We start from the raw sequence: 24,991 nt of genomic DNA on the forward strand, positions 1-24,991 counted from the left end.
TGCATTGTGCTCACTATCCAAGTTATTTAGTGCTTTGTGATTCTTTCCATTTGCTTTAGAAAGACATACAGGTGGCCCTTGTTATTCGCAGGGGTTCCATTCCAGCCTACAACATAGGAACAAGGGAAGCTGCCTTCTACCGAGTCAGACCATTGGTCCATCTAGCTCAGTATTGTCTACACAGACTGGCAGTGGCTTCTCCAAGGTTGCAGGCAGGAATCTCTCTCAGCCCTATCTTGGAGAAGCCAGGGAGGGAACTTGGAACCTTCTGCTCTTCCCAGAGCAGCTCCATCCCCTGAGGAGAATATCTTACAGGGCTCACATATCACGTCTCCCATTCATACACAACCAGGGTGGACCCTGCTTAGCTAGGGGGAACAAGTCATGCTTGCTACCATAAGACTAGCTCTCCTCTTCAGGCACTCCAGCAGTGGTCCCGAGCTCCTCCAATAATGCATAATTGTGAAGCTTCCTCACCCCACAGTTGAAATCCAACACTTAGCAGCACAAACCCCAGGCCTGACTGGTTGGTAGGTTAGTCAAAGAGGCAGCATAGAATTGGTTTCAGTTCAAGCAGTTGCTCTCCCAGTCAGAGGAAACTGCTGCAGTCACCCATGCTCTCCTGTTGGCTCTCCAGATGAAGGTAAGCTGGCTTTTTCCATTTCAGGGCATGAGGGTTCTGTGCTTGGTACAGGAGCATGGGCTTGATCACACTGACCCCTGCAGGACTGCTGCACACCAGCAGCATGAGGTGGTCTTTGGCTGCCTTTAAACCCGGAGCACTTCTTCCTTCTTTGCTGATGAAGGAGCGGGACGGCATCAGCTTCCAGAACAGTCCTGTCTCATCAGCACTGAAGCCCTGCTTGGGACTCTGGACCACAAAAAGCCACTGGAGCTCCACTGGAAATATTTGTGCCACCTTGTGGTCCGCTGATGTTGTTTCCTCAGCCAGCTTGACATTGTGAAGGCTAGCGGTGCTCGAATCTCTCAAACCAGCCTGTGCTTGCCTGGAAGCCACTCAGAGCCTTCAGATATTCCTGCTGCTTGACCGCCTCCCACCACAATCCGCCAGTAGAGACTCAGTGCTTTCTCGTGAATAACAGTTCCACCGAGTGGCATGTTCCTATGGGCCTCTGTGAACACTGAGAACCTTTTCTATCTTTTCCATGTGGGGATTGTGTGGATGGAATATCGCCTTCAGACTCTGAGATGTGCCAGACAGCACACTTGCATGGATACTGGCTTTGGTTTTCTTTATGAGGTGGACAGTGGATTCATTGATGGTGTAATAGCATGCAATGGATGTCGCGCTGTCTCCACGAGCCAACATGTCCAGTAGCTTCACCTTCTCGCTCAAGGGCAACACTTTGCAAGATGCATCTGGTGTAGTTCTAAGGACCATTGGATACGTCTCTTCAGAACAGCTATTGGTTTCATGTGGATTTTGCCCCATCATAAAGCACCATTGGGTAACCAAACTGCAGTGGTCATGTGACTGGCAATCTGGGCAGGTTATGGAAAGGGCCATCTGCTAGGGGTGTGCAAAAAGGTTAATATCGAACCAATTTGGTTGAAAGGTTCAGGGTTCAGCCGAACCACCCCCTGTTCGGCTCAACCCCTGATTGAACACCCCCACCCCTATTCGGGGGTTCATTGAGCAATTTTGAAACTTTTTTTTTTCTTTTTTAACTTATCCCCTCTGAGGGGCTTCTCTGTGGAGGTTCTCCCTCCCCTGCTGGCCTTCCTTGTAAAATTCGCTTGGTTTGGGTGTCTTGGGGGCTTTCTGGGCCTATTTCCCAGCACGGTGGTCATTTTAGAGGCCACCATGCTTGCGCAGTGGGACCCTGCGTGGCTGGGCAGAGGCCACACAGGGTCCCTCTGTGCAGGAGCAGTGACCTCCAAAATGGCTGCTGAGTCAGGGAACAGGTCCGGAAAGGGCTGAAGATGCTGGAGGGGATACGTTAAAGAAAAAGAAAAAGAAATTTCCCCCCACAATTGTTCGATGACACTCCCCCTGAACCGAATGGGGGGGTTCAAAGGGGGGCAAAACAAAACTTGCCCGGTGCTGTTCGGGTTCAAACTCAAACCAAACTGGCCTGGGTGGTTTGTGCACACACCTACCATGTGCACGCTTGTGTAGGAATGGATGCATATGGGTGTGGCCAGGCAACTACTTCATGCATAGCAGTATAAGGCCAAGTGTAGGGACATGCCCTCAAGGCCTCAATAAAAGTATCTACTGTGAACAGGCACTAATAGCGTAACAGAGCATTTCAAATAAAGGGCAGCCGAAGGACAATAGATACTGCTAAGGACAACTGGAGTGGGCATTAATGACAGATTTGAGTGTACATAGGGAGCAACAAGGTGGGGGTGTGAGCATACCAAAGGGTGGCCTTAGAGGCCTCCTGGCTGTACATCTGTGACTTATACTTGGGGCAGGACAAGTTTCCTCTCGCAGAGCAAGCCCCTCATGCAAGTATCCCCACTGGTAGTTAATAAGCAACCTTCCCCACATTGTGAGGCACATGCATGGACAGGTGCGCAGCCACTGAGTGGTGGGAGCCTTCTCCCCCATTACGGTCTTAACACCCACACCCAGATACTCTCTAATGTAGAATGGACCCGGAGTAGGGGTCCTTAAAGTTAACTGTACACCCCCATGGCGGCAGCCTGCAGGAATTAAGCTGTTTCACGTTAGCCAGGAAGGAGATTGACAGCAGAAAACTAATTTTAAAATGCTGCAGGGAGAGCACAGCAATGGCCACCTGTGCCCCCAGCTTTTAACAGCAGCAAAGTCTTTTTGTTTGGCATCAGAAGAAGAGTCCCCTTGCTGTGGTTGCATTGGCATCCCATGCCCACCACCTTCCATCTACCAAGGAGCCCAACAATGGGACCTGGTGTTGCTGCACTGCTGTTGTGCTGGTATCACTTTTCCTATGCCAGGCTGCCTATGTTGGGGTGCGCAGAGCAACAGAAATAGTTGTGTTAGGGACACAACCACACCAGAATTTTTTTTAGGGGGAAGCAATCCAAAAGAGGGGGCCCCACTGGCGTGCAGTGCTGCTGGGCAGCACTGTATTGTGTGCACCAGTGTTTCTGCACAGACGGCAGCCAGTATGGCTTAAATGGCATGACATGTGCAGCTGCAGGTGGGACTGCCTCCCCACTTCTCACCACCCCTACGTTTGTCTCCTATATATCAGGGGTGGGGGGAGCACCCAGTTCCCACTGAGTCAGAAAACAGGCAGAACCCGAAATGATTGAGTCTCTTTAAATTCTCTGAATGCGTCACTGTTGCCAGGCAGACTGGGGAAGAGAAAGAAGGATGGCTAGAGTGTGATGCTTTGGCTGAGAGCTGGCCATCGAGAGTTTATTTATTTATTTATTTATTTTTACATTTATATTCCACTCTTCCTCTAAGGAGCCCAGAGCAGGATACATAGTTATATTTCTCCTCACAACAATCCTGAGTTGTGGTGTGCATAGAGCTACCATGTCTCTAGGTGGATCTGGGCCACCCTCTCTATTATTACAGTTCCAAAATCAGAACACTGCAGTTATGGCGGCATCTGTGTTAATATATAATGCTAACATAAGAACAACCTTGCTGGACCAGGCACAAAGCCCATCTAGTCCAGCACTCTGTTTCACACAGTGGCCCACCAGATGCCTCTGGGGAGCCAACAGGCAAGAAGTATGTGTATGCCCTGTCCTGCTGTTGCTCCCCTGCAACTGGTATTGAGAGGCCTCGTGCCTCTGAGGCTGGTGGTGGTCCACAGCCACCAGGCTAGTAGCCATTGATAGACCTGTCCACCATGAATTTGTCTAAGCCCCTTTTAAAGCCATCCAAGCTGGTGACCATCACATCCCATGGCAAAGAATTCCACAGATTAATGATGTGTTGCGTGAAACAGTACTTCCTCTTGTCGGTCCTAAATTTCCCAAACTTCAGTTCCATGGGGTGACCCCTGGTTCTAGTGGTGTGTGTGTGTGTGTGTGAGAGAGAATTCTCTGTCTACCCTCTCCACTCCATGCATAATTTTATAGACCTCAATCACGTCTCCCCTTAGTTGCCTCTTTTCCAAGGTAAAGAGCCCCAGATGCTGTAGCCTAGCCTCATAAGGAAGGTGCTCCAGGCCCTTGATCATTTTGGTTGCCTTCTTCGGCACCTTTTCCAGTTCTACAATATCCTTCTTAAGATACAGTGACCAAAGCTGCACGCAGTACTCCAGATGTGGCCACACCATAGATTTGTACAGTATAAAGGCACTATAATATTAGTATTTTTATTTTCAATCCCCTTCCTAATGATTCCTAGCATGGAATTACCCTTTTTCACAGCTGCCACACACTGAGTCAACACTTTCAATGAGCTATCCACCATGGCCCCAAGATCTCTCTCCTGGTCAGTCACTGACAGCTCAGATCCCATCAGCATATATGTCACCACCGCCAAACCTCAGGTCAGGGCAGTGAAACTTACTACAAACCGAAGGTTCAAACTGGAGTTTGGTGAGGGAAATCGCAGGTCACTTTCAGCTTGAAACCATGGTGTCATGCATTCAGGTGTAATTGAGTTTCAACCTCTGCCCTGTTTAACTCTGGTTTCACGTTACATCCAAATTCTGCCTGTCTCACACAGCCCTGAACCTATAAACCTGGGAAGAGAGCTTCAACATAGCTGTAGTCCCAATTCCTTATGGATTTTCTTGAGCTTTAGTGTAGCAGTACTCCAAGCACGACTGCTCCAAAATTCTCAAGCAAGGCTTGAATGCTGAGTCATTTGTGTTTTGCTGCAGTTGGGGACTTACCTCATGTTTTTCAATGGCTCTCAGTTTCATGCTAGTTTCAGACCTTTCTCCAAAAGGGATTCTGTTGCTTCCTCCAATGTTCAGTAGATGGTACTAGTGTGCCATTTGTGCCCCCCCATCTAATAAGAAGTTGATTGTATAGAGATAAGCTTCAACAGATACATTTTCTCCCCCCACCAAATTAATTTAAAGCAACCTTCGATATACATGTCTGCTTGTGAGATTATTACACTGATATATATGAAATAAGCTTAGAAAGCAGCAATGAAAATTACTTCAAATATCAAATAATGACTTAGACTGTACCATGTATTACGTACATTTGCCTAACTTTATTTTTTAGGTCAGGCAGAAGTAAGGAGAAAGAGGTAACTAAAGACCCTCTATTAACCACTTTATTTTAAAGTTAAAAGTCAGAAGCAATATCAGAGAAAAGCAGATATACTCTTAAGGCAGAATTTTAAGCACATTATAAGTACTTCATAACATGACAACACATTGGAATGTCAGGGCAGGTGCAGTTTTGACACCCACATGTGTTCCGGATTTTTAAAAATTAAAACAACTCTTACATGTGCAGGCATTGGAACTCCATTACAGGAAACAGTAAGTACACAATAAATGTACATGTTTGGGCTGATGTTTGTGTGAACCAGCCCATAACTAGTCAAGTATAAGAACAAACAATTTTAGTGAGTTAGCAATAGTTATATTTCACAAAGAAACCTAATATTACAGCAATAGAAGCTAAACAACAGCAACAAGAACACAAACATACACACCACAAACAGAATTAGGAATGGAGCAGTACTTCAGTGTCACAGCATCTGATTTGCATGAAGAAGGTTCCAGATTCAATTCTCAACATCCCCAAACAAGGCTGGGAAAGACTCCTGCCTGAAACTTTGGAAAACCACTGTCAGTCAGATAATACTGCACTGAATGGTCTGACTTGTATAAGGCAGCTTCTGTGTACCTAAAGGTACACAACAGAATTGAGGGAAACTGATTAAATATATATGTGTGTGTGTATATATATATTGGGGGCGTATATATATTAGTTAGGGTGTATCTATTATTAGGACAGTGTGGCACACATACTAAATAAATCCCCAATGGAAATTTGTGAAAACACATTTGTGTATTTCATAATCAGCAACTAATCCTACAGTGAAACATGTGCTGTTTGTTGAACACTGTGCAACATAAAGAAAATATGTCTGATAATCTCCCTCCAGTGACTGTTGCTGGTGTCTATCTTAAGTTTCCTTTTAGATTGTGAGCCCTGGGGACAGGGATCCATCTTATTTATTTATTATTTATCTGTGTAAACTGCCCTGAGACATTTCTGGAAGGGCAGTACAGAAATCGAATGAATGAATGAGTGAGTGAATCTGGCTTTAAATTAGCAATGAAATGAGAGAGAGAAAACACCCATAAATTCAAAAGTTCATCAAGTATCACTCACTCAGCACTTTCAGATTCAGATCTATGGGAATGACTTCAGTTCAAGAAAACTTATGGTTCATGGAATAATTCTGCATTATTCAACTAAAGCTTCTCCTAATGAAATACAAAACTGAGACTATGAAATTTGTGTCAAACACATACTTCAAAAGGCCAAGCAGCATGTCAATTGGAAAGGCCCCAAATATTTGTGGACCTGTAATAGGTATGACTACTGCCAGGATCCATGGCTCCAGCAAAAAGTAGCATTTGGGAAAGGCTCCAAATATTTGTGGACCTGAAATAGGCATGACTACTCCCAGGATCCATGGCTCCAGCCAAAAGTAGCATTTGGGGAGAGAGTGTTTTTGAGTGATCTGGATTTAATCCTACCAGTTTTGTTAATTTGGAAGAAAAAACATAGATCCAATTATTTGTTACTTTCATGCTTTTCTGCTGTGCAAAGTGAATAAATGACCATCTCTGTGGGTCTTTATACCATGACAGCTAAATATATTTATTTAGTAGGTAACACTGGTCAATAAATCTAGATCCTGAAATATAGGCCACACGCCGGAGTCTTGTCAGTTGAGATCAATGTTCTGTCTAGGTGTGCTGAGATAAGGGGAAGCAGAAAGATTGGTAGTGCAAGATTATTGCTCCTTTATGTACGGCCTGAGCTGAACCAATAATTTTATATTCTATGTAGACCCTGTCCCATTTTATATATATGAATGGACACCCCCCCGCCCCCGCTCCCCACTGACACTCAATAAGTGAGGAATAGGCAAGTATGCTGCAGTTTTCTGCCAAGGTGTGCTGAGACAGGGGAAGTAGAAAGTCTGGTAGCACAAGAATTGGGAATTTATGTCTGTATTTTGTAAATAAGGAAGTTTATTGCTTTTCTTTATATACTTTATGTATTTGCATGAGCTGGAACAATAATATTATATTCTGTGTAGACCCTGTCTCACTTTATATGTATGAATGGACCAATCCCCTCCTGAAACCCACAAAGTGAGGAATAGGCAGGTATGTGGTCTCTTTTAGTTAAAGCAGTGAATATTTACAGCCATAGCTAAAGCAGCTGCCTCCTAACTCTGGCATCCCCAGCTCCCCTCAGACACCAAGCCTTTCCTGCTAAGGAAACTTTCAGCCTGGAATCCAAAAAGCTCATAGGAAGGCAGGAGCGTAATTGTAATAGGGCAAGGGGGGACAGTTGTCTGGGGACCCACTGACTTGGGGGGGGGAGCCCAGAGGCAAGTCACATGACTGACTCCCCCAGCCGCTCACTGCCCAGGATTCCTTCAGTTGTATTCATCCTCTGAAACGGATGTGAGTGTTAAGACCTGGAGCTGCCAGAACAGCATGTCTTTCTCTAGTACCATTAAATGACTTGCATCGTCCACAATTTACAAAACCTTAAAAAAATAATTTAGGATGATGTTCTATTGTGGCACATAGGAGATATATAAATTTTACTATGCTTTTTGTTACCACTATTCAGCCTCATTTAAGATTTCTTTACTTCATGAGCTGAGCTTCATTGAGGAGGGTGCCATTTAAAAATCTTGTCTTTGGGCCCAATCCAACCTTGCTACGTCCCTGCAGGATGGTGCTAAATTTCCTGAACTGCTGGCCACTCAGGAGTATGGGGTGGGGCCGTGGCTCAGTGGCGGAGCATGTAAAAGGCCCCAGAGGCGTAGCAAGGTTGGAGTGGGCCGAGAGACAAGATTTTAAAATGCCCCCCCCCCCCCACTGAAGCTCAGCTCATGAAGTAAAGAAATTTTAAATGAGGCTGAATAGTGGTAACAAAAAGCAAAGTAAATATTTATCTATCTCTCCTATGTGCCAGAATAGAACATCATCCTAAATTGTTTTTTAAAAGGTTTTGTAAACTGTGGATTATGCAAGTCATTTAATGGTACTAGAGAAAGACATGCTGTTCTGGTAGCTCCAGGTCTTAACACTCACATCAATTTCAGAGGATGAATACAACTGAAGGAAGCCCAGGCGGGTGCGCGGCTGGGGGAGTCAGTCACGTGACTTGCCTCTGCCCCCCCAAGTAGTTATGTGCCCGGACCGATCCGGAGGCCATTCTATAGGCCACCGGACCGGTCCAGACACGGGGCGGTTCGGTTCGGAAGGATTGGGGTGGGGGGTTCCATTAAGGGCGGGTGAGTTTTTACTTACCCCTCCCATGCTTTCCCAACTCCGGCGCCATATTTACTGTAGAAATCGGGCGGCAGGATACCTCCCTGCCGCCCCTTTCCCTGCTTGGCTGCAGGGAAGACGGGTGGGGGGGGCAGACTTTTGCAGAGCTACCTAGGAGCAGCAGAGCAGGCTTTTGCGGGGCAGGCAGAAGAAGCAGCACGCGGTGTGTGTGCGTGGGCTGGGTTTGTGTGTGGGCGCGCAGAGAGAGCTTCTTCCTCCTTGCAACAGCTCTCCAAAGTGCTTTGGCCGCCTCCCCTCCTCCGGCCCCCGATCCCGCCACCAAGGCATTGCGACCACTCCTTCTCCTCCTGCGTGCCTTCTCCCGACAGGAGATCTCTCGCTGGTGAGTGCCAAGAGATCTCCTGTCAGGAGAAGCCGCGCAGGAGGAGAACGAGTGGTCGCAATGCCTTGGCGGCAGGATCGGGGGCCGGAGGAGGGGAGGCGGCCAAAGCACTTTGGAGAGCTGTTGCAAGGAGGAAGAAGCTCTCTCTGCGTGCCAACACACAAACCCACCCCACGCACACACACCGCGCGCTGCTTCTTCTGCCTGCCCCGCAAAAGCCTGCTCTGCTGCTCCTAGGTAGCTCTGCAAAAGTCTGGCCCCCCCGCCCCGTCTTCCCTGCAGCCAAGCAGGGAAAGGGGCAGCAGGGAGGTATCCTGCCGCCCGATTTCTACAGTAAATATGGCGCCGGAGTTGGGAAAGCACGGGAGGGGTAAGTAAACTCTCCCCCGCCCTTAATGGAACCCCCCACCCCAGTGCCAGACCACAGCTCCACGGTTCCATGCACACCCCTACCCCCAAGGCAGTGGGGCCCCAGACAACTGTCTCCCCTTGCCCTATTATAGTTATGCCCCTGCCAGGTTCAATCCATACTACTCTTCAGGTAAAAGTAAAGTGTGCCGTCAAGTTGGTGTCGACGCCTGGCGCCCACAGAGCCCTGTGGTTTTCTTTGGTAGAATTGAGGAGGAGTTTACCATTGCCTCTTCCTGTGCAGTATGAGATGATGCCTTTCGGCATCTTCCTAGATCGCTGCTGCCTGGCATAGTACCAGTGGAGATTCAAACCGGCAACCTTCTGCTTGTTAGTCAAGCATTTCCCTGCTGTGCCACTTACTGGGAAAAAAATCCTTCCTGAAACCTTGGAAAGTTGCTGCCAATCAGTGTTGTAAACAATATTGAGCTAGATAGACCAATGGTCTGACTTGGTATAAGGCAGCTTTCTATATTCCTATGTAGCTGAGTGGCCAATGGCACTGCCCTCAGCATTACAGCATAAATGTGGTAAAACAAAACAATTCAATACAGAAATGTGGGTGAGGAATTTCTAAGCACAACTAAGCAAACACAAAAAAGAATGTGACAGTGCAATGGGAAAAGCACCTTCATGCTTGCATGCAGAAGGTTCCAAGTTCCCTCCTTGGCATCTCCTAAGACAGGACTGGGAAGGACTCCTGCCTGCAACCTTGGAAAAGCTGCTGCCAGTCTGTGTAGGCAATACTGACCTAAACGGACCAATGGTCTGGACGGTATATAGCAGCTTCCTATTTTCCTGTGTAGTTTCTGGGTGCTATGATCATGTTCTGCTGCAAACACAAAGAAAGAACAAAGACAGCCTCTCACGGATCAACGTATGTACAGGTGTAAGAAAGTCTGCTTTAACATTTCCCTAACAGACGATTATTTGCACAGATTAGCTCTGACTAGCGCAGCCAGGGCAGGAGGTGCGAATAGGTGGAAGGAGGAATGGTGCTTTCACCTACTCTAAGCTCACAGGCTATAATTGTAACAATTACAAAACCATTTTTTTTAAGAATAATTGTATACTGCTCCACATTTCAACCACAATGGTTTTCTACTAAAATAAAACTGTTAAGTTGCATCCACGGCTCTTGCGCATTCCAAACTAAAAAGCATTCTTTGCTCTCTCTTGTGAAAATGTGCTTTTTATCTACACAGCAATCTGCTCCTGAACTCATACTTCTGCCTAATGGGATTTAAGATCGGGGTATATCTGAAACATGGCAGTCTCTTCCCCACTTGTATTCTTAAAGAGTCTCACTTTTGCCTCCACTGATCTGATCCGTTTCAACTGTGCGAGCCCTGCAGACACACAGAGCCCCATCGATCTTACGTAAAAATGATGTTATTTACCCCAGTCCTCAAGAGAGGGCGAGACGTAAGTAGCCCTTGCTACAGCAGCAGCAACACCACAGACGCGGTTGAAGTCTGCCTTGCTTTGGGATCTTTTAAAGGCCAACCCCCACCCCCGCTTCAATGCACAGCGCGAAATCCGAGAACCCCCGTGGAACTTGAGCAGTCAAGAAGAGAGTGCCAGCCAGGAGCGCACGCGGAGGGGAGCTGCGGGGAAGGAAGGAACAGCCGTCCCCCGCAACCGCAGTCTGTGGTGGCGGCCGCGTTACAGATTCCCACGCGGCTCAGATTTGAGCCTGGCTGGCTGGAGGCTCTGCTCCTCGCGCTGCTGTTTTCCCAGCGGCGCTCAGTGCGTAATGGGAGCAGGAGCTGGGCGAGAGAGACCTCCCGCGGCCTCTCCTCTCCTCGCTCTCCCCACCCAGGCAGAGCTCAAGAAGAGTGCTGGGAGCAGCCACAGCAGATCCCCAGCCCTCATCCCCCCACCCCCTAACCAAATAAAGGCAACATGGCCGACCGAGCACCGTCTCCCCAAATCGGCTCCCCCGCTCCTCAACAAATCAGTAAAGGACACCAGACAGCCCGGCGGCGGCTTTGGAAAAAGAGGGTGGACTGGACTCGCAGAGGGGAGCCAGGGCTGGGGGGGAGGGGGATCGGTGGGCGGGGCGGGAGGGAAGCGGCCGAGCCCACCCATCTGTCACTCCATCTTTTGAGCGGGCTCGAGCTCAAGCGAGCGTGGTCTTGCACCTCCCTTGAGCTCCCCCACCTCCCCTGCTCCCGCCTCCCTCCCTTTCACCACCACCTTGCTCGTCACTGCAGGGCTGGGCGTGCCCGAGGTGCTGCTCCGCCCCCGCCGCCCGCAGGTGTGTGTGCCAGGAGCAGTCACTACAGAGGCGCGCGAGCACGCGCCTCCCTCTGCCCAGGCGCGCGGCCCTGACTGTCGAGCGGCGGCCGCGACTGTAGCTCCTCCCCCCGAGGAGGTGGAGGGGGGCGGGGCGGTCTTGTCCGGCGGGTTCCCTTGTTGGCGGCGACACCGCCCCTTCGCCCTCCCCCCTCCCTCCCCTTAGTAACTTGGCTGCCTTTTATCGGGCGAGCCTCGCGGGGGAGAGTTTATTGGTGCCGGAGCCGCAGCGCGAGGAGTGCGGAGTACGAACGGGGGGGCGAGCGGAGCGCGAGGGGGTCCCCCCGCCGGCTGGTCCGGCCGGCCGGCCAGCCAGCGGGTCGGCCGGTGGCGACGGCAGCGGCGGAGACGACGACGGACGATGCTCCGGCTGGTGTCGCTGAAGTTGGGGCGGCTTTACCGCTACGTGAAGCTGGCGGCGCTGGGCATCCTGGCGGCGGCGCTGGCCCTCAACTCGCCTTCGCTGCTGGCCTCGCTGCAGCGCAACGAGCTGACCGAGCGGCGCTTCTTGCAGCTGAATAAGTGCCCGGCCTGCTGGGGCACCAGCTGGTGCCGCAAGTTCCTCAACGGGCAGCTTCGGCTGGAGAGCTGGGGCCGCCTGCGCCTCCTCGACTTCCTCAACGTCAAGAACGTCTACTTCGCGCGCTACGGGGAGCCCCGCGAGGGCAGCCGCCGCGTCGTCCTCAAGCGCCTGGGCTCCGGGCGGGAGCTCGCCGACCTCGACGCCAAGATCTGCCGGCGCGCCACCGGGAGGGGGCGCTGCGACCTGCTCCAGGCCCTGCACGCCACCGAGTTCGCCAGCATCAACGGCGACGTCCGGCTCCTCACCCCCGACGTCGTGGAAGGCTGGTCGGACCTGGTGCACTGCCCCTCGCAGCGCCTCCTGGACCGCCTGGTCCGCCGCTACGCCGAGACCAAGGACTCCGGCAGCTTCCTGCTCCGCAACCTCAAGGACTCGGAGCGCATGCAGCTCCTCATCACGCTGGCTTTCAACCCGGAGCCCCTCGTGCTTCAGGTAAGAGTCTGTTGCTTCCCCATCATTCCTACCCTGCCGGGGGGGACCTAATACTCGGCTGTCTCCTCACGATTTTCTCTGGGGTATGCACGAAAACTCTTCATGCGCACCGGTTAGCTCCCGTGTTCAACTGGCTAGGGCTGTAGTAGTCACAAACATGGGAGCTAAAGGATGCTTAAAAGGGTAAGTGTCAGAAATCTTATATCGGATCAAGAGCTGTCTAGTCCCACAGTCTGCAATATTACGCCCTTCTGGGTTCCGATAAACAAAACATGAGGACGATGGTCCTCTCTCGTTCTGATATGCTGCTTCTGTTCACCATGACTAATAACGTCTGTGAATGCATCTTTTCCTCTTCATCAAAGTTACATTTTCTCAAGTTTCTTAGTCCAGTGACTCCATTAAGGTGGTGTGGAGTTCTCACACAGGTACATGTGAGTGAACAGTTAGGGGTGTGTGTTGGTCTTGGGATCAGTCCAACGTTATACGATACATGCTTGGAATTTGTGATCATGTCCCTTCCCACTATCTAATGATTCCACCTCCTTAGAGGCACTTGGCCCACCCAGCTTCACTGAGATGGATATGCTTGTGCTTGCCTGTTCCCCCAGCTAGCTTCCTTAGAAACTCTGGTTAGCCACTCTTTCCCACAATAGCACTTGACTCCTTGGGAGAGGAGGGAGTGCTACTGTTTGGTAACTGCATATCTTAAGTGCCTTCCAAGTTCTGTTTACTTAATGGCACAAGTTTAGATTGAGCACCCAGATTCAAAAACGAGTTTAAAATCTCTGTACCTTCAATCATGCTAAACTAGCTGAAATTCAATTGGGCTGGTTGAACTACATTGTGGATTGGCCAGCTGAGTGTCTGGCTTTTTAAACTGCACTTCTGTCCCAAGGAGTGTCTCTGGAAATGCCTACAAGGAAAATACTTCAAAAGCAAAGGCTTCAGTCATGTACTATATACTTGAAAGTAAGTTCTGTTGAAATCTGTGGTACTTGTTTTTGAGTTGTGTATTACCTCTTAATATTTTATTAACAGAGCGCACACATTTCTAGCCTATAGACTTTTCCAAGTGCTATAGTGGGATCTCCCTTAATAGGTTTGCTATGACTTTGATATTCTTCACCTGTTACCCTGAAAGTTATGGGTATCCATGACCTTTCCCCCCAAATGGTGTATATTCTTAACTGGTTTTTCCCATTCCTTTATTATTGAGATTTTAGTAAATTGGACAAGTGAGAAGAATTTAAATTACTTTTGAATTCTCCCTTAATTTGTTAGTGGTATGGGAAAATACATCTCTTGTTGGAAAAGGTCTTCCTCTTTTTGATGAACTTTCTTGCAATCACAAGTGGTTGAAACTGTTGTTTCTCAGGTAGCAGGCTTGGTGGCACTGTAACTAAAGGCAAGAAGCTTCCTGCTATAGTTACCTTGACAAATTTGATTTTTTAAATAATTTGATCTTGGCATTTGTAGTCAGATCTTGCTTAAACTTAAAATTCTATAATTAATATTTATCAAATTCAGTTAGAAACCATTTCACAGCAGAGCAATATTATAGTGAGACTTACATGGCTGCACAGGCCTGTGTTCTTATTAGGTGAGTTATATTGAGAAATATGACATGTTTTGGTTTAAAGGCTGATAGTCAAACCCTAGACTACCAATGTAACTGAACATATTCCTGTGTATGTTAATATATATTTTGCCACCTCAAACCATAGTTGTTTGCATGTTACAGGTAGATATTTTCCATACTGAAGTGATATGTCACTTATATAGGGTCTAAGCACGTCGAAAACCAAAAGGTCACTTGCTGTGCCATTTGCATCATGTAATTGGAATCTTATGTCTATGAATTTCCATGAGTAAAGTAATGTTTGCATGAAATAAGCCACCTTGAGTTGTGATGCAACAACTTTTATCTTTTACAATAATATTTCCTAAGCATATTTGCAATCAGCAATAAATATTCTAAATGAACTATTGAATTGATTCCACAAAGTAGAAAGATTGACAAAGAAGGATCAAGTAGACTGTTGAAACAGCTGGTGCTCTGTTGAACTGCTTAGTGATTTGGTATGTAGCAGCTGGTGTATGTATTTTGACATTTCTTAAAGGAGTTCTTCTTTGTCAACTTGAAACCTAGATAGGTTTTTTAAAAGATAACTGACAGAAAAGCTTTATCTGTGACTTCAGTTTCAGCTTTATATTTAAAGTGGGTTCTTGATGCTTTTCTGTTAGTAATTTCATATCAGCTGAAATATTCAGACAGTGATCTAGATTTTGGAGAGAGAAGTTCAGTTATATATGGAGAAATATTGTCAGTTACACAATATTCAGTAGTAATTGTTGCCTTCAAATTTGCTTGATGTATTTCACCATAAATAAAGAACAGCGTATAAATGCTTGGAAATATTTTCTCTGAAAAGAACAAAATACGTCTTGGTATATTGAGCTTAATGTACAAAGCGCTTTACAGTGAGTAACGGTACAGCAGCTCTGTGAGATACCTAGGTAAAAAATGTGATTTGTCAAAGCTACACAAACTTTTTAATTTGAGGGATGGACCATGGATCTCGCTAACCCAAATACGACTCCATTCTGCATCACATCTCTGTACTGTAACTTGCGAAGCTTAAAAATAATTCATTATGTTATCTCTGCATGTATTGCTATACTGAAAACGCATCTTACTAACAATCTGTGTGGGTATACCATTTGACTTCAGCAAACTGACCATTTAGAAATGGTACCAGTTGGTTGGTTTCTTTAAAGTTTTTAAAGGCTTGTGTTTGCATACCTCTTCTATGTGCAACCTGTCAAAAATAAATTGGATTAAATGGGAAATATGAGCAGTGTTCTCAGCTATCAGTATAAGTTGTATGGGTATGTGTGATAATCCATACCTTCAATAAAATCTTTGCATTAATGTATTTGCCTGTAATGGTAGTGCATAATTTGATGGTGCCATGATGCATTTATCCGTGTCTCATGCTCTCTTGCCACTGCATCAATCTTGGGAGCATGCTATTAATGCAGGCAGCTTAGATGCAGAGAGTAATGCAACTTCATCCCCAGTTAAAGGATATCTTTTTGCAATGAAGGCCTGTGATGATTTATATCACCTAAAGTAAAGTTGTGCTGTCGAGTCATGATTTTCTTTGGTAGCCATGTGGTTTTCTTTGGTAGAATACAGGAGGGGTTTACCATTGCCATCTCCTGCGCAGTATGAGATGATGCCTTTCAGTAACTTGCCTATGGAGCAAGAGGTTGCTGGTTCAAATACCCACTGGTATGTTTCCCAAACTATGGGAAATACCTATATCGGGCAGCAGCAATCTAGGAAGATGCTGAAAGGCATCATCTCCTATTGCATGGGAGATAGCGATAGTAAACCCCTCCTGTATTCTACCAAAGAAAACCACATGGCTCTGGTCTCCAGGAGTCAACACTGACTCGACGGCACAACTTTACTTTATAATCTAACAAGCTTGACAACCCAGGAGGACCAGAGTCCTCCACAGAATTGTTATGGGTGACAGTACAAGGACTGAAATGAAATGTGTTACTAGGGATATGCTATCACCCTCCATATCGAAACACTGAGGGTGACCTGGAGTTGGAGAAGCATGATGTAAACTGCCCTGAGCTATTTTTGGAGGTGCGGTATATAAATCAAATCAAATAATCAGACAGAGAGAGAGAGCTGTAATAATGGGTGACTTAGCCTCACAAAGACAGGGTAAATTCACTTGTGGGTATTGACAGAGGGGCCAAATTTCTAGACATGCTAAATGTCCGTGCTTTAGAGTTGGTTGTGGAACCAATTGGAGAGAAGGCTATCTTAGACTTAATCCTGATTAGTGCCCAGGACCTGGTGCAAGATGTGAAAGTCGTAGAACCTTTGGGGAACAGTGACCATAGTGTGATCCAATTCAGCTTATATGTGAGTGAAGCCCTGCCAAGGAAATCCAACACAGATATGTTGGATTTCAGAAGAGGAAATTTCTAAAAAATAATGAGGGGACTGGTAAAAAGGAAGCTGAAAAGGAAAGTCAGGAGGGTCAGATCGCTCCAGAAAACATGGAACTTATTTAAAGCCACAATAATAGAATCTTAGTTGGAATGTAAACCAAGAAGGAGGATAGGTACCACCAAGTTCAGGAGGACTCCAGCGTGGCTAAGAAGTGGAGTTGTGGAAGCTATAAAAGGGAAAAAGACTTCCTTCAGAAAATGGAAGTTCTGGACAAATGAAGGGAACAGAAAAGAACATTAACTCTGGCAAAAACAATGCAAAGAGACAATAAGGAATGCAAAAAGAGAGTTTGAGGACCCTTTAGCTAGAAGTGTCAAGGGGAATTAAAAAAAAAATCACCCTTTAAATAGATCAGAAGCAGAAAACCTGCCAGAGAGGTGGTTGGACCCTTAGATGATGACATGAAAGCAATTATTGAGGATGAGATTGCAGAGAAGCTGAATGAGTTTATCTGTCTTCATGGTGGAAGATACTGACCATATCTCTAGTGCAGAGCAGAGGCTTGGAAGCTGAAAAACTGGGCCAATTTGAGGTGATGAGAGAGGGTGTTCTAAACTGTCTTTCAAAATTATTTTAAATCTTTAAAAATTAACAAATTGCCAGGGCCAGATGGCATCTACCCAAGAATTCTGAAGGAACTCAAGAGTGAAATTGCTGATTTGCTAGCAAAAATAGGTTGCTAGCAATCAGGTTGCAATAATCAGGCAATGTACCAGAGGACTGGAAAGTAGCTAATGTAACTCTTGTTACATTACATTTTGTTTTTCAGAAAGGGATTTGGGAAATGACAGGCTGGTTAGCTTAACTTCTGTGCCAGGTAAATTGATGGAAACCATACTTAAGGACAAAATTGATTAACATATAGAAGAACAGCCCTTGCTGAAGGAGTACCAGCATGGCTTCTGTAAGGGCAAGTCTTGCCTCACTAACCTTTTAGAGTTCTTTGGGAGTGTCAACAGGCATGTGGATAAAAAGTGATCTGGTTGATATAGTATACTTGGACTTTGAAAAAGCTTTTGACAGAGTTCCCCATCAAAGGAGTAAACTTAGCAGTCATGGGATAAGGGAACAGGTTCAGCTGTGGATTGGTAACTGGTTGAAGGACAGGAAATAGGGCATAGGAATAAATGAACAGTTTACACAATGGAGGGAAGTAAGAAGTGGGGTTCTCAGTGATCTGTATTGGGACCAGTGCTCTAATGTGTCCATAAATGATCTAGAAGTTGGGGTAACCAGTGAAGTGGCCAAATTGGAGATGACACAAAACTATTTAGGGTAGTAAAATAGGAGGCTGAGAAGGAGCAGTTTGCCTAAGGCTGGCAAGCTCACAGCAGAGGCAGAATTCAAAATGCAGAACCCCTGATCTGTAGTTCAGTCTCTTAGCTGTTATGCTACCCTAGCTCTGTACAAAAATATGTAAATAATTCTTTTAGCCCTCTTTTCTGTAATTGTAAGAACTAGCTTTTTTACATCTTGTAAGAAGGAAAGGAGTTAGCATTTCTGACAGCTACTTATGGAAGATCCGTTAGCTTGATAATTGCCTTGTTTCAATTTGGATATTGCTTTGAGTTACCAATAATGCATAAGAGAGTTTTTTCCTGTCCTCTCCAGCTTTCCATATATCATCAGGGTTATCTTCTGACCTGCAAGAGTACCTGCCACAATTAAGAGTGTAATTGGCTTAAGGACTATTGCTTGTCACGCTTTTAATGGGCATATAACTTGTCACTGTGTTGCTATGAGTGCAAACTTAAGACTGTTGACGTCTGTTATACAGATGCTTAATAGCACTGTTGTTGTGCCGTGGAGTCAGTGTCGACTCCTGGCAACCACAGAGCCATGTGGCTTTCTAGCACTGTAGGCAATGTAAACAGCAGTGATTGAAAACTTTTTTTTAAAAGTGAAAATCCTGAAAAGGTGCAATCCTAAATTAATATAAGAACATGCTGGTGATTAAGGAGGGGATTGAGTGTAGGGGAAAAAACCCTGTAGTTGTGTTTGGGGCTCTCTGCAGTAGGCAAAGCCCCTAAATGACTACCAAAACAGTGTGTATTGCATTACTGCTTTCCTGCAGCCTGATATAAGGTGTATATGGAAGATAAGAGAAGCCAGATCAGTTCCACCTGAACTAGACAACTAGATCTAGGCCAGTTCAGCCTCTGAAGCTTCACAGCTTCAATTGTGAAGCTCTGAAGCAATTGTGGGTCTGTTCTGTATTATCTAGTGATTCATCAAAGCTGGCATGTTAACTCTGGTCTCTTAAACAAGCCAAATGGACCAATGTAAACACTGGGTTACATTGTCTGCAAAGCTTCTTTTAACTTCATGACAGCATGAGCATAGATTGAAGAGCTGCCACAGCCTAGGCCTGTCGTACTCAAAGTAAATTTGATATTGCACCAGATGAGTACAACCTTTCAGGTTGAAAAACAGGTTCATAAGGCTTGGATGAGATACATTTCCAACCCTGCTGGGAACAGTGGCAAGACAAAATGGCCATCCTTTTCACAACACTCTTGCCAGCTTCAACAAGCTATCTGGAATTTGTCGTGCCTTTTGTAGTTGAAGTCTGGTTTTTGTTACCCTGTACAAATCTAGCCTCAAACTCCATTGTTACATTGCTGATAACACCAAAACCACTGTTCCAGGTAGTTATAGTTAAAGCTTCGTTTTGTATGCATGCCACCTGTATTATTATTTATTTATTCATTCAATTTTTATACTGCCCTTCTGAAAAGGCTCAGGGCAGTTTACAATTAAAAAGCTAAAAACCAGGTTAAAGCATTAAAACTAATTAAAACCCTGGAGGGCCTGGCCAAACAGATAGGTTTTAAGGGCTCTCCTGAAGGTCAATAAAGAATTAAGATTGCAGATTTCTGCTGGGAGTGCATTCCACAGCCCAGGAGCAGCTACAGAGAAGTCGCCACCAAACGAACTGGTGGTAACTGGAGACAGACCTCCTCAGATGACCTTAACGTGTGGTGGGGATTATGTAGCAGAAGGCCCTCTCTAAGATAACTCGAACCCAAGCCATTCAGGGCTTTAAAGGTAATAACCAGCACTTTGTATTTTGCCCGGAAACATATTGGCAGCCAGTGTAATTGTTGCAAAACAGGAAAAATATGGTCTCTCCGGGTTGCCCCAGAGACCAATCTGGCGGCCGCATTCTGAACTAACTGAAGTTTCCGGACTACATTCAAAGGCAGCCCCATATAGAGCGCATTGCAATAGTATTAGGTCCTAACACTCTTGGTGTTATGATCTAGGAGGGGAGAAAGGGTGAATTCTGTGGATGCTGGGTATTGAAAAACTAAAAGTATACAAATATTTGAGCTGCTACAGTAACGTTACTGAAGTCCTGACTTTGATGAAGTGTTTAAAGACAAATTGAGGAGGATGAAGAATTGCTGATTGATGGGAGTGTAGATTCTCCCAGTTATATGATTTGAGGCTGGGCTTCAATTCATGTGCTAGCCTGAGAGCTAATAAATTGGAGGGAAGTGTACAGAGAAAGAGCACTTTAACTGAACTTTACAAACTAAAGTTTAATTAAAATGGCCATTTATATAGAAAATAAAGTGAGTTCCATGAGATTAAATGCATATTTCTGAGTATTGTGCAAATGTGTTTCTCCCCCTCTGCTTGTGGAATGAGGGAATAACTCCTTATAGGCAAGGGATAAGAGTCAGTAGTATTAAACTAAACATTTTAACATTCACACTTTTCAACAGCAAAATCATTCTTCTTCAACATCTCAGTAGTCTGTGTCTCCCCCCTCCCCATTAATGAAATACCTTTCCTGTTGCAGAGTTTTCCCTCGGATGAGGGCTGGCCGTTTGCAAAGTACCTGGGAGCATGTGGAAGAATGGTGGCTGTGAACTATGTGGGAGAAGAACTCTGGAGTTACTTCAGTGCTCCATGGGAAAAACGAGTGGACCTGGCATGGCAGTTAATGGAAATAGCAGAGCAGCTGACAAACAATGACTTTGAATTTGCACTCTACCTCCTTGATGTCAGCTTTGACAACTTTGCAGTAGGTCCAAGAGATGGGAAGGTCATCATTGTGGATGCTGAAAATGTTTTGGTGACAGATAAAAGGCTAATCAAACAAAGTAAGTTGGCATGTGTACACACACACACACACACGTCTATCAGTACTTTGCATTTTAACAGTTTAACATTTGTGTGTATTTGAGGGGTTATCTATGCATTGTTTTGCTTGTTGAAATGGACAGTTCAGCTAAAATGACAGCATAACAATTACAGGTGGCCCTCGTTTTCTGCAGTTGTGGCACTGGGACTCAGTGGGACTCAGTTTCTTAATTTGTGGTGTGAAAATAGGGTTATTTTTGCCTATCCAGTTCTTGAGTGGCTGGAAGTGACTTCCAGTCGCTATTTTGTAGTGTTGAGCCATTTTGTTGCTCTTTTCTGCAAAACAAAAATCCTTCAAACAACAAAAACTGGAGCATTTGGAAGTTTTGGGGGCATTGCTGGTGAGCAAGGTACTGTGCTTATTTCTGCTCCCCCCCTGCTTTTCCTTGTGGTTTTCAGCACACTTCCATTTGCTGAGGAATCTAACACACACACACCCAATCCCCATAGGGGTGTGGTATCTTTATCTGCAGTTTTGTTATCCACAGAAATAGGTGGAAATGGAACCCCCGCAAAGAGGGCCTCCCGTATAGCAACTCACTTGAATAAGTCAGACTAGCAAACTCATTAGTGGAGACACACTGAACAAACCTAAACTAGAAATGAGAATTAGTAGTCTAAAATTGTGCACAGTGCTGTAGGCAAATTGCCTTCAGACATAATGCTGTGAGGTCCTAAAAGTCCTCAGTCAGCTATTTCTATCTTCAAACTTTAACAACCAATGACATGAGAACTGGAAAATGCCTTGCTTTCAAAATTTTTACTGTTGTCACTGTGTTCTTTTTTTTTTTTTTTTAATGCATTCTACAGATAAACCTGAAAACTGGGATGTATGGTATGAAAGCAAGTTTGATGACTGTGATAAGGAAGCTTGTCTCTCATTCTCAAAAGAGATTTTGTGCACTCGTGTCACTGTGGACCACAACTACTATGCTATATGCCAGAATCTTTTATCAAGACATGCCACCTGGCGTGGCACTTCTGGAGGACTTCTTCATGATCCTCCAACTGAAATTGCCAAAGATGGTCGACTTGAGGCCTTGCTGGATGAGTGTGCCAATCCAAAGAAGCGATATGGTAGATTCCAAGCTGCAAAAGAACTACGTGACTATCTTGGACGATTAAGTAATAATGTGAGGTAGTTTTATAGTGAGTGGGTGGTTGGAAATTTTATGATGCTAGTGAATACTCTGGGCAGAAAGACAGAGGCAAATTAATTCTGAACCTCAAACAAGAAACAGCCACCAGAACTAGAGAAAACAAATTCCATAAATCTTTATGGTACTTAGAGGGATGCTCTGTATAAACACACAAGGTTACATATCCCACTATACTTTTGGGTCAGATGAGAAGACTGACAAGCTAATTGACTTGCTTGTCAAATGGGACTTCACATAAACCTGCATTAGTACCATAATTTGATGAAGTTAATGCCCTTACTTGGATAGTCAAGTTATATTGGCCTGTTTTAAAGGCTTTTATTTTTTGATGTCACTGTCTGATTGTGTTTGTGGATTCTCTCTTCTTCTTCTTTTTTACATTCATACAACTTAGGTATTTATATACATGCTGATAATCCTTAGGTGTGTCTCACTGTTCCTGAAACTGGTGGGTTTTCATTTGATGCTCTGCAGTACTTGAGTACAGGATTCATACACGTACTCTGATGTTGAGTTCCTTTCACTGTTTCTATGCCTTATTAAGGATGTGCTTATAAAAAGCAGTCAAAATAGTGTGAGCATAAACCTAGTCATATTTGAATTGTTTAATTCTACTGCAGGTAGGTAGTGCTTCACAAACTGGTTAAATGTAAAATTGCATCTTAATTCCAATAGGAAATATTTCTGTCAACAAGGAATCACTGTATAAGAAACTCTCTTAACAAAGATGATTGGAGGTTTGGGAAGAAGCAGTACAACTACTCAGAATGAAAATACAAACATCTTGTTTAGTGAATCATAAGCCAAAGAAAATGGTTGTTTCAGTCTCTAGTCGTTTAAACAAAATTATGTACTGTAGTGACATGAACCCACTGACGACTCAGGTTTCAGTGGGTTTTTAGCTATTTTGGGGAGAAATTTTCTACTAGTTAAAATCTTAGGAAACTCCACATGCAAAAGACAAAATGTCTAGCATTTGTTATGCATTATTCACAGTTCTGCTGAATGTGCAATGTAATGATTTTTTTTACTGAATTTTCAGCCATGAGGTTGACTACTTAATGTGACTGCTCTTCATGATTACTGTAGAGGTCTTGCATTGCATTCTGTCTTTTCAGTTGCAATTCAGTCTTTGTAATGGTGAGCATACCTGAAATTGCTACCATAAATTGGAAGTTGCAAGAGAAACTGAATCACTGCTACACTTCCTTTTTTTTTGGAAGGTTGATTTCCTGTTCCTTTTCACATGATAGCAGCTGCTGAGTTGATTTTTGTCATTGTAATGAAATTCTGATCTTGAGCAAAGTCTGTTGGTTACAGGGGCAGCTACAAATAAACTGTGATTAGCCAAAATTACTCAAGTTGGAGTAAGATGGGCTTGCACATTCTGAAGATTATTGCTATGGTACTGAAATATATCCAGATAGGTGAAACAAAACAGTAGAAGAGGGATGAAAATACCCAGAGTTTTCAAAACAGTGAAATTGTGTTTTTGTTATTTTAAAAAAATTGCAAAGCCCTTTCATCCACTTCTATTTGGGCTGTGTAGTAGTAACATCTGGCTGTTTATCTGCAGATAGTGGCTGACATGCAGACTAACATTGTGCTAGCATTAGGAGGAAAGGCTGACTTTTGCTGATCCTCCCTCTCCTCTGAAGCGAAGCCCACCATGCCCTCACGCAAATGTCTCTTAGGAACTGAAGCCTGAGGCCTTCAGAGAGAAGGGGAGATGGGCAAAGCTTACTCTTTCCCTGTAATGGCATCACAGCATTAGTCTGGCTAGCAGCCAATGACTCTACAGTATAGCTTTGTGTCGTTTCCTTGTTGGATTGGGCTTTGCCTACTGCAAGAAGAATGCTTGCTGTGGCAACTTTTCACCTTCAACTTCTATGGGCACAATCCGGAGCACATCAGACATGCTTAGAAGCTACTGAAATGATCTAGAGTAAGTGTCTAGATCCCAGTTATTTCAGGAAGAGTAGCCTTGCCGAACTTTCTTTGGATTTCTCTGGACATTGTCATAGGATTTGTTTTACTTCAGTTTGTTGGCTTTGATTTGGCTCAAGTCTTGAGCAAAACACGTGAGACTGAACACTAGCCTGCCACAAAAGGCCTTGATTTACCACAATTTTAAGTTAATATTCACATTTCCTGATGAATGAGATGTATGATTGCTGTAGGCTTTAAACAACACAAAACACTGCCAAGCTGTTGAGGCAGTTCAGCTGCCAAATGTTCCTTGTGAGGTTGGGGTCCATTGTTCCCCCTTGAAAATGTGCTGATACACAGGATTCTATTTACAAAAGGAGTCCACAATATTCAGTCTACAGGGAAAACACCTATGTGGAAAGCAATAAGTTTTCTTCAATTTGCACCTATCAAGTATTTATTGTACAAGGACAGTTTATATTTTTAGTCATTGCCCATGGATAATGGTGAAATATTTTTGAATGAGATGTTTGGGGTTTGTATGTGCATAAAACTTGTCTTTTGTACTGTAAGTTACTGTTTAATTTGATTATCAAAACTGTCTCCTGTGCCTTTATACTAAGGTTGTTTTTACAACTTCTCTTGACTCTTAATAATAAAAAATTACTTAAAGAAAGTCTGCTTGATTATGTTTAAATGTATGCATTTTGATACCACATGCTAATTGGATATTAAAGGGGATTGCCACCATGAATGGCAAGTAGCTTAGCTTTTCAAAGGGATTAGACAAATCCAGAGAAGAGAAGACTGGCTCTTGGCTATGATGGGTACATGGAATCTTCCATGTTCAGTGGCATATGGCCTCTGAATATTAGTTGCTGTGTGTGGGGGGGGGACCTTGATGCCCTTCTTGTGGGCTTCCTGGAGGCATCAGGCTGACTGACCACTATCAGCAGGGTGGGGAAAATGCTGAACTCAACAGGCTTATCGTCTGAGCCAGCAGAGTTCTGCGATGTTTATGGACGAAATATTTATCTGATATCTGGTTCGGAAGGATGAAGCAGTACTGGTGGGTTGCAATATTATGATGTTGAAGCAACATCTTCAAGTAATCTGTGACTGCTGCTTCCAGTGTTTTTGGAAACGTGCAAGGAATGAAGTGCATAAGTG

General features: G+C 44.9%; 1 protein-coding gene and 1 long non-coding RNA gene across 3 annotated transcripts; one reads left to right on the forward strand and one right to left on the reverse strand.

Moving 5' to 3' along the window:
- Positions 1-5,191: 5,191 nt before the first annotated feature.
- On the reverse strand, positions 5,192-11,348 carry LOC128351511 (uncharacterized). 2 transcript variants are annotated; one of them, XR_008319815.1, is made up of 2 exons: positions 9,977-11,348; positions 5,192-5,711 (listed from the first exon to the last, which is right to left on the reverse strand). It is a non-coding gene; the product is annotated as an uncharacterized LOC128351511 (long non-coding RNA). The 2 variants fall into 2 exon arrangements; XR_008319814.1 differs by having other exon boundaries at positions 5,192-5,717.
- A 181-nt stretch (positions 11,349-11,529) lies between these two features.
- DIPK2A (divergent protein kinase domain 2A) lies at positions 11,530-24,497 on the forward strand. Its single transcript, XM_053311098.1, has 3 exons — positions 11,530-12,538; positions 20,389-20,692; positions 21,543-24,497. The coding sequence occupies exons 1-3, from the start codon at positions 11,885-11,887 to the stop codon at positions 21,872-21,874; spliced, it is 1,290 nt and encodes a 429-aa protein (XP_053167073.1). The 5' UTR covers positions 11,530-11,884; the 3' UTR covers positions 21,875-24,497.
- Positions 24,498-24,991: the final 494 nt, after the last annotated feature.

The sequence above is a fragment of the Hemicordylus capensis genome, chromosome 3 (assembly GCF_027244095.1).
Source record: "Hemicordylus capensis ecotype Gifberg chromosome 3, rHemCap1.1.pri, whole genome shotgun sequence".
NCBI lineage: Eukaryota > Metazoa > Chordata > Lepidosauria > Squamata > Cordylidae > Hemicordylus > Hemicordylus capensis.

Bases quoted from the DNA above. Each gene is read 5' to 3' on its own strand.
- DIPK2A (XM_053311098.1), top strand. From the start codon at position 11,885: ATGCTCCGGCTGGTGTCGCTGAAGTTGGGGCGGCTTTACCGCTACGTG. The intron at 12,539-20,388 runs GTAAGAGTCTGT...TTCCTGTTGCAG, and splicing joins CGGAGCCCCTCGTGCTTCAG to AGTTTTCCCTCGGATGAGGG. The intron at 20,693-21,542 runs GTAAGTTGGCAT...TGCATTCTACAG, and splicing joins TAAAAGGCTAATCAAACAAA to ATAAACCTGAAAACTGGGAT.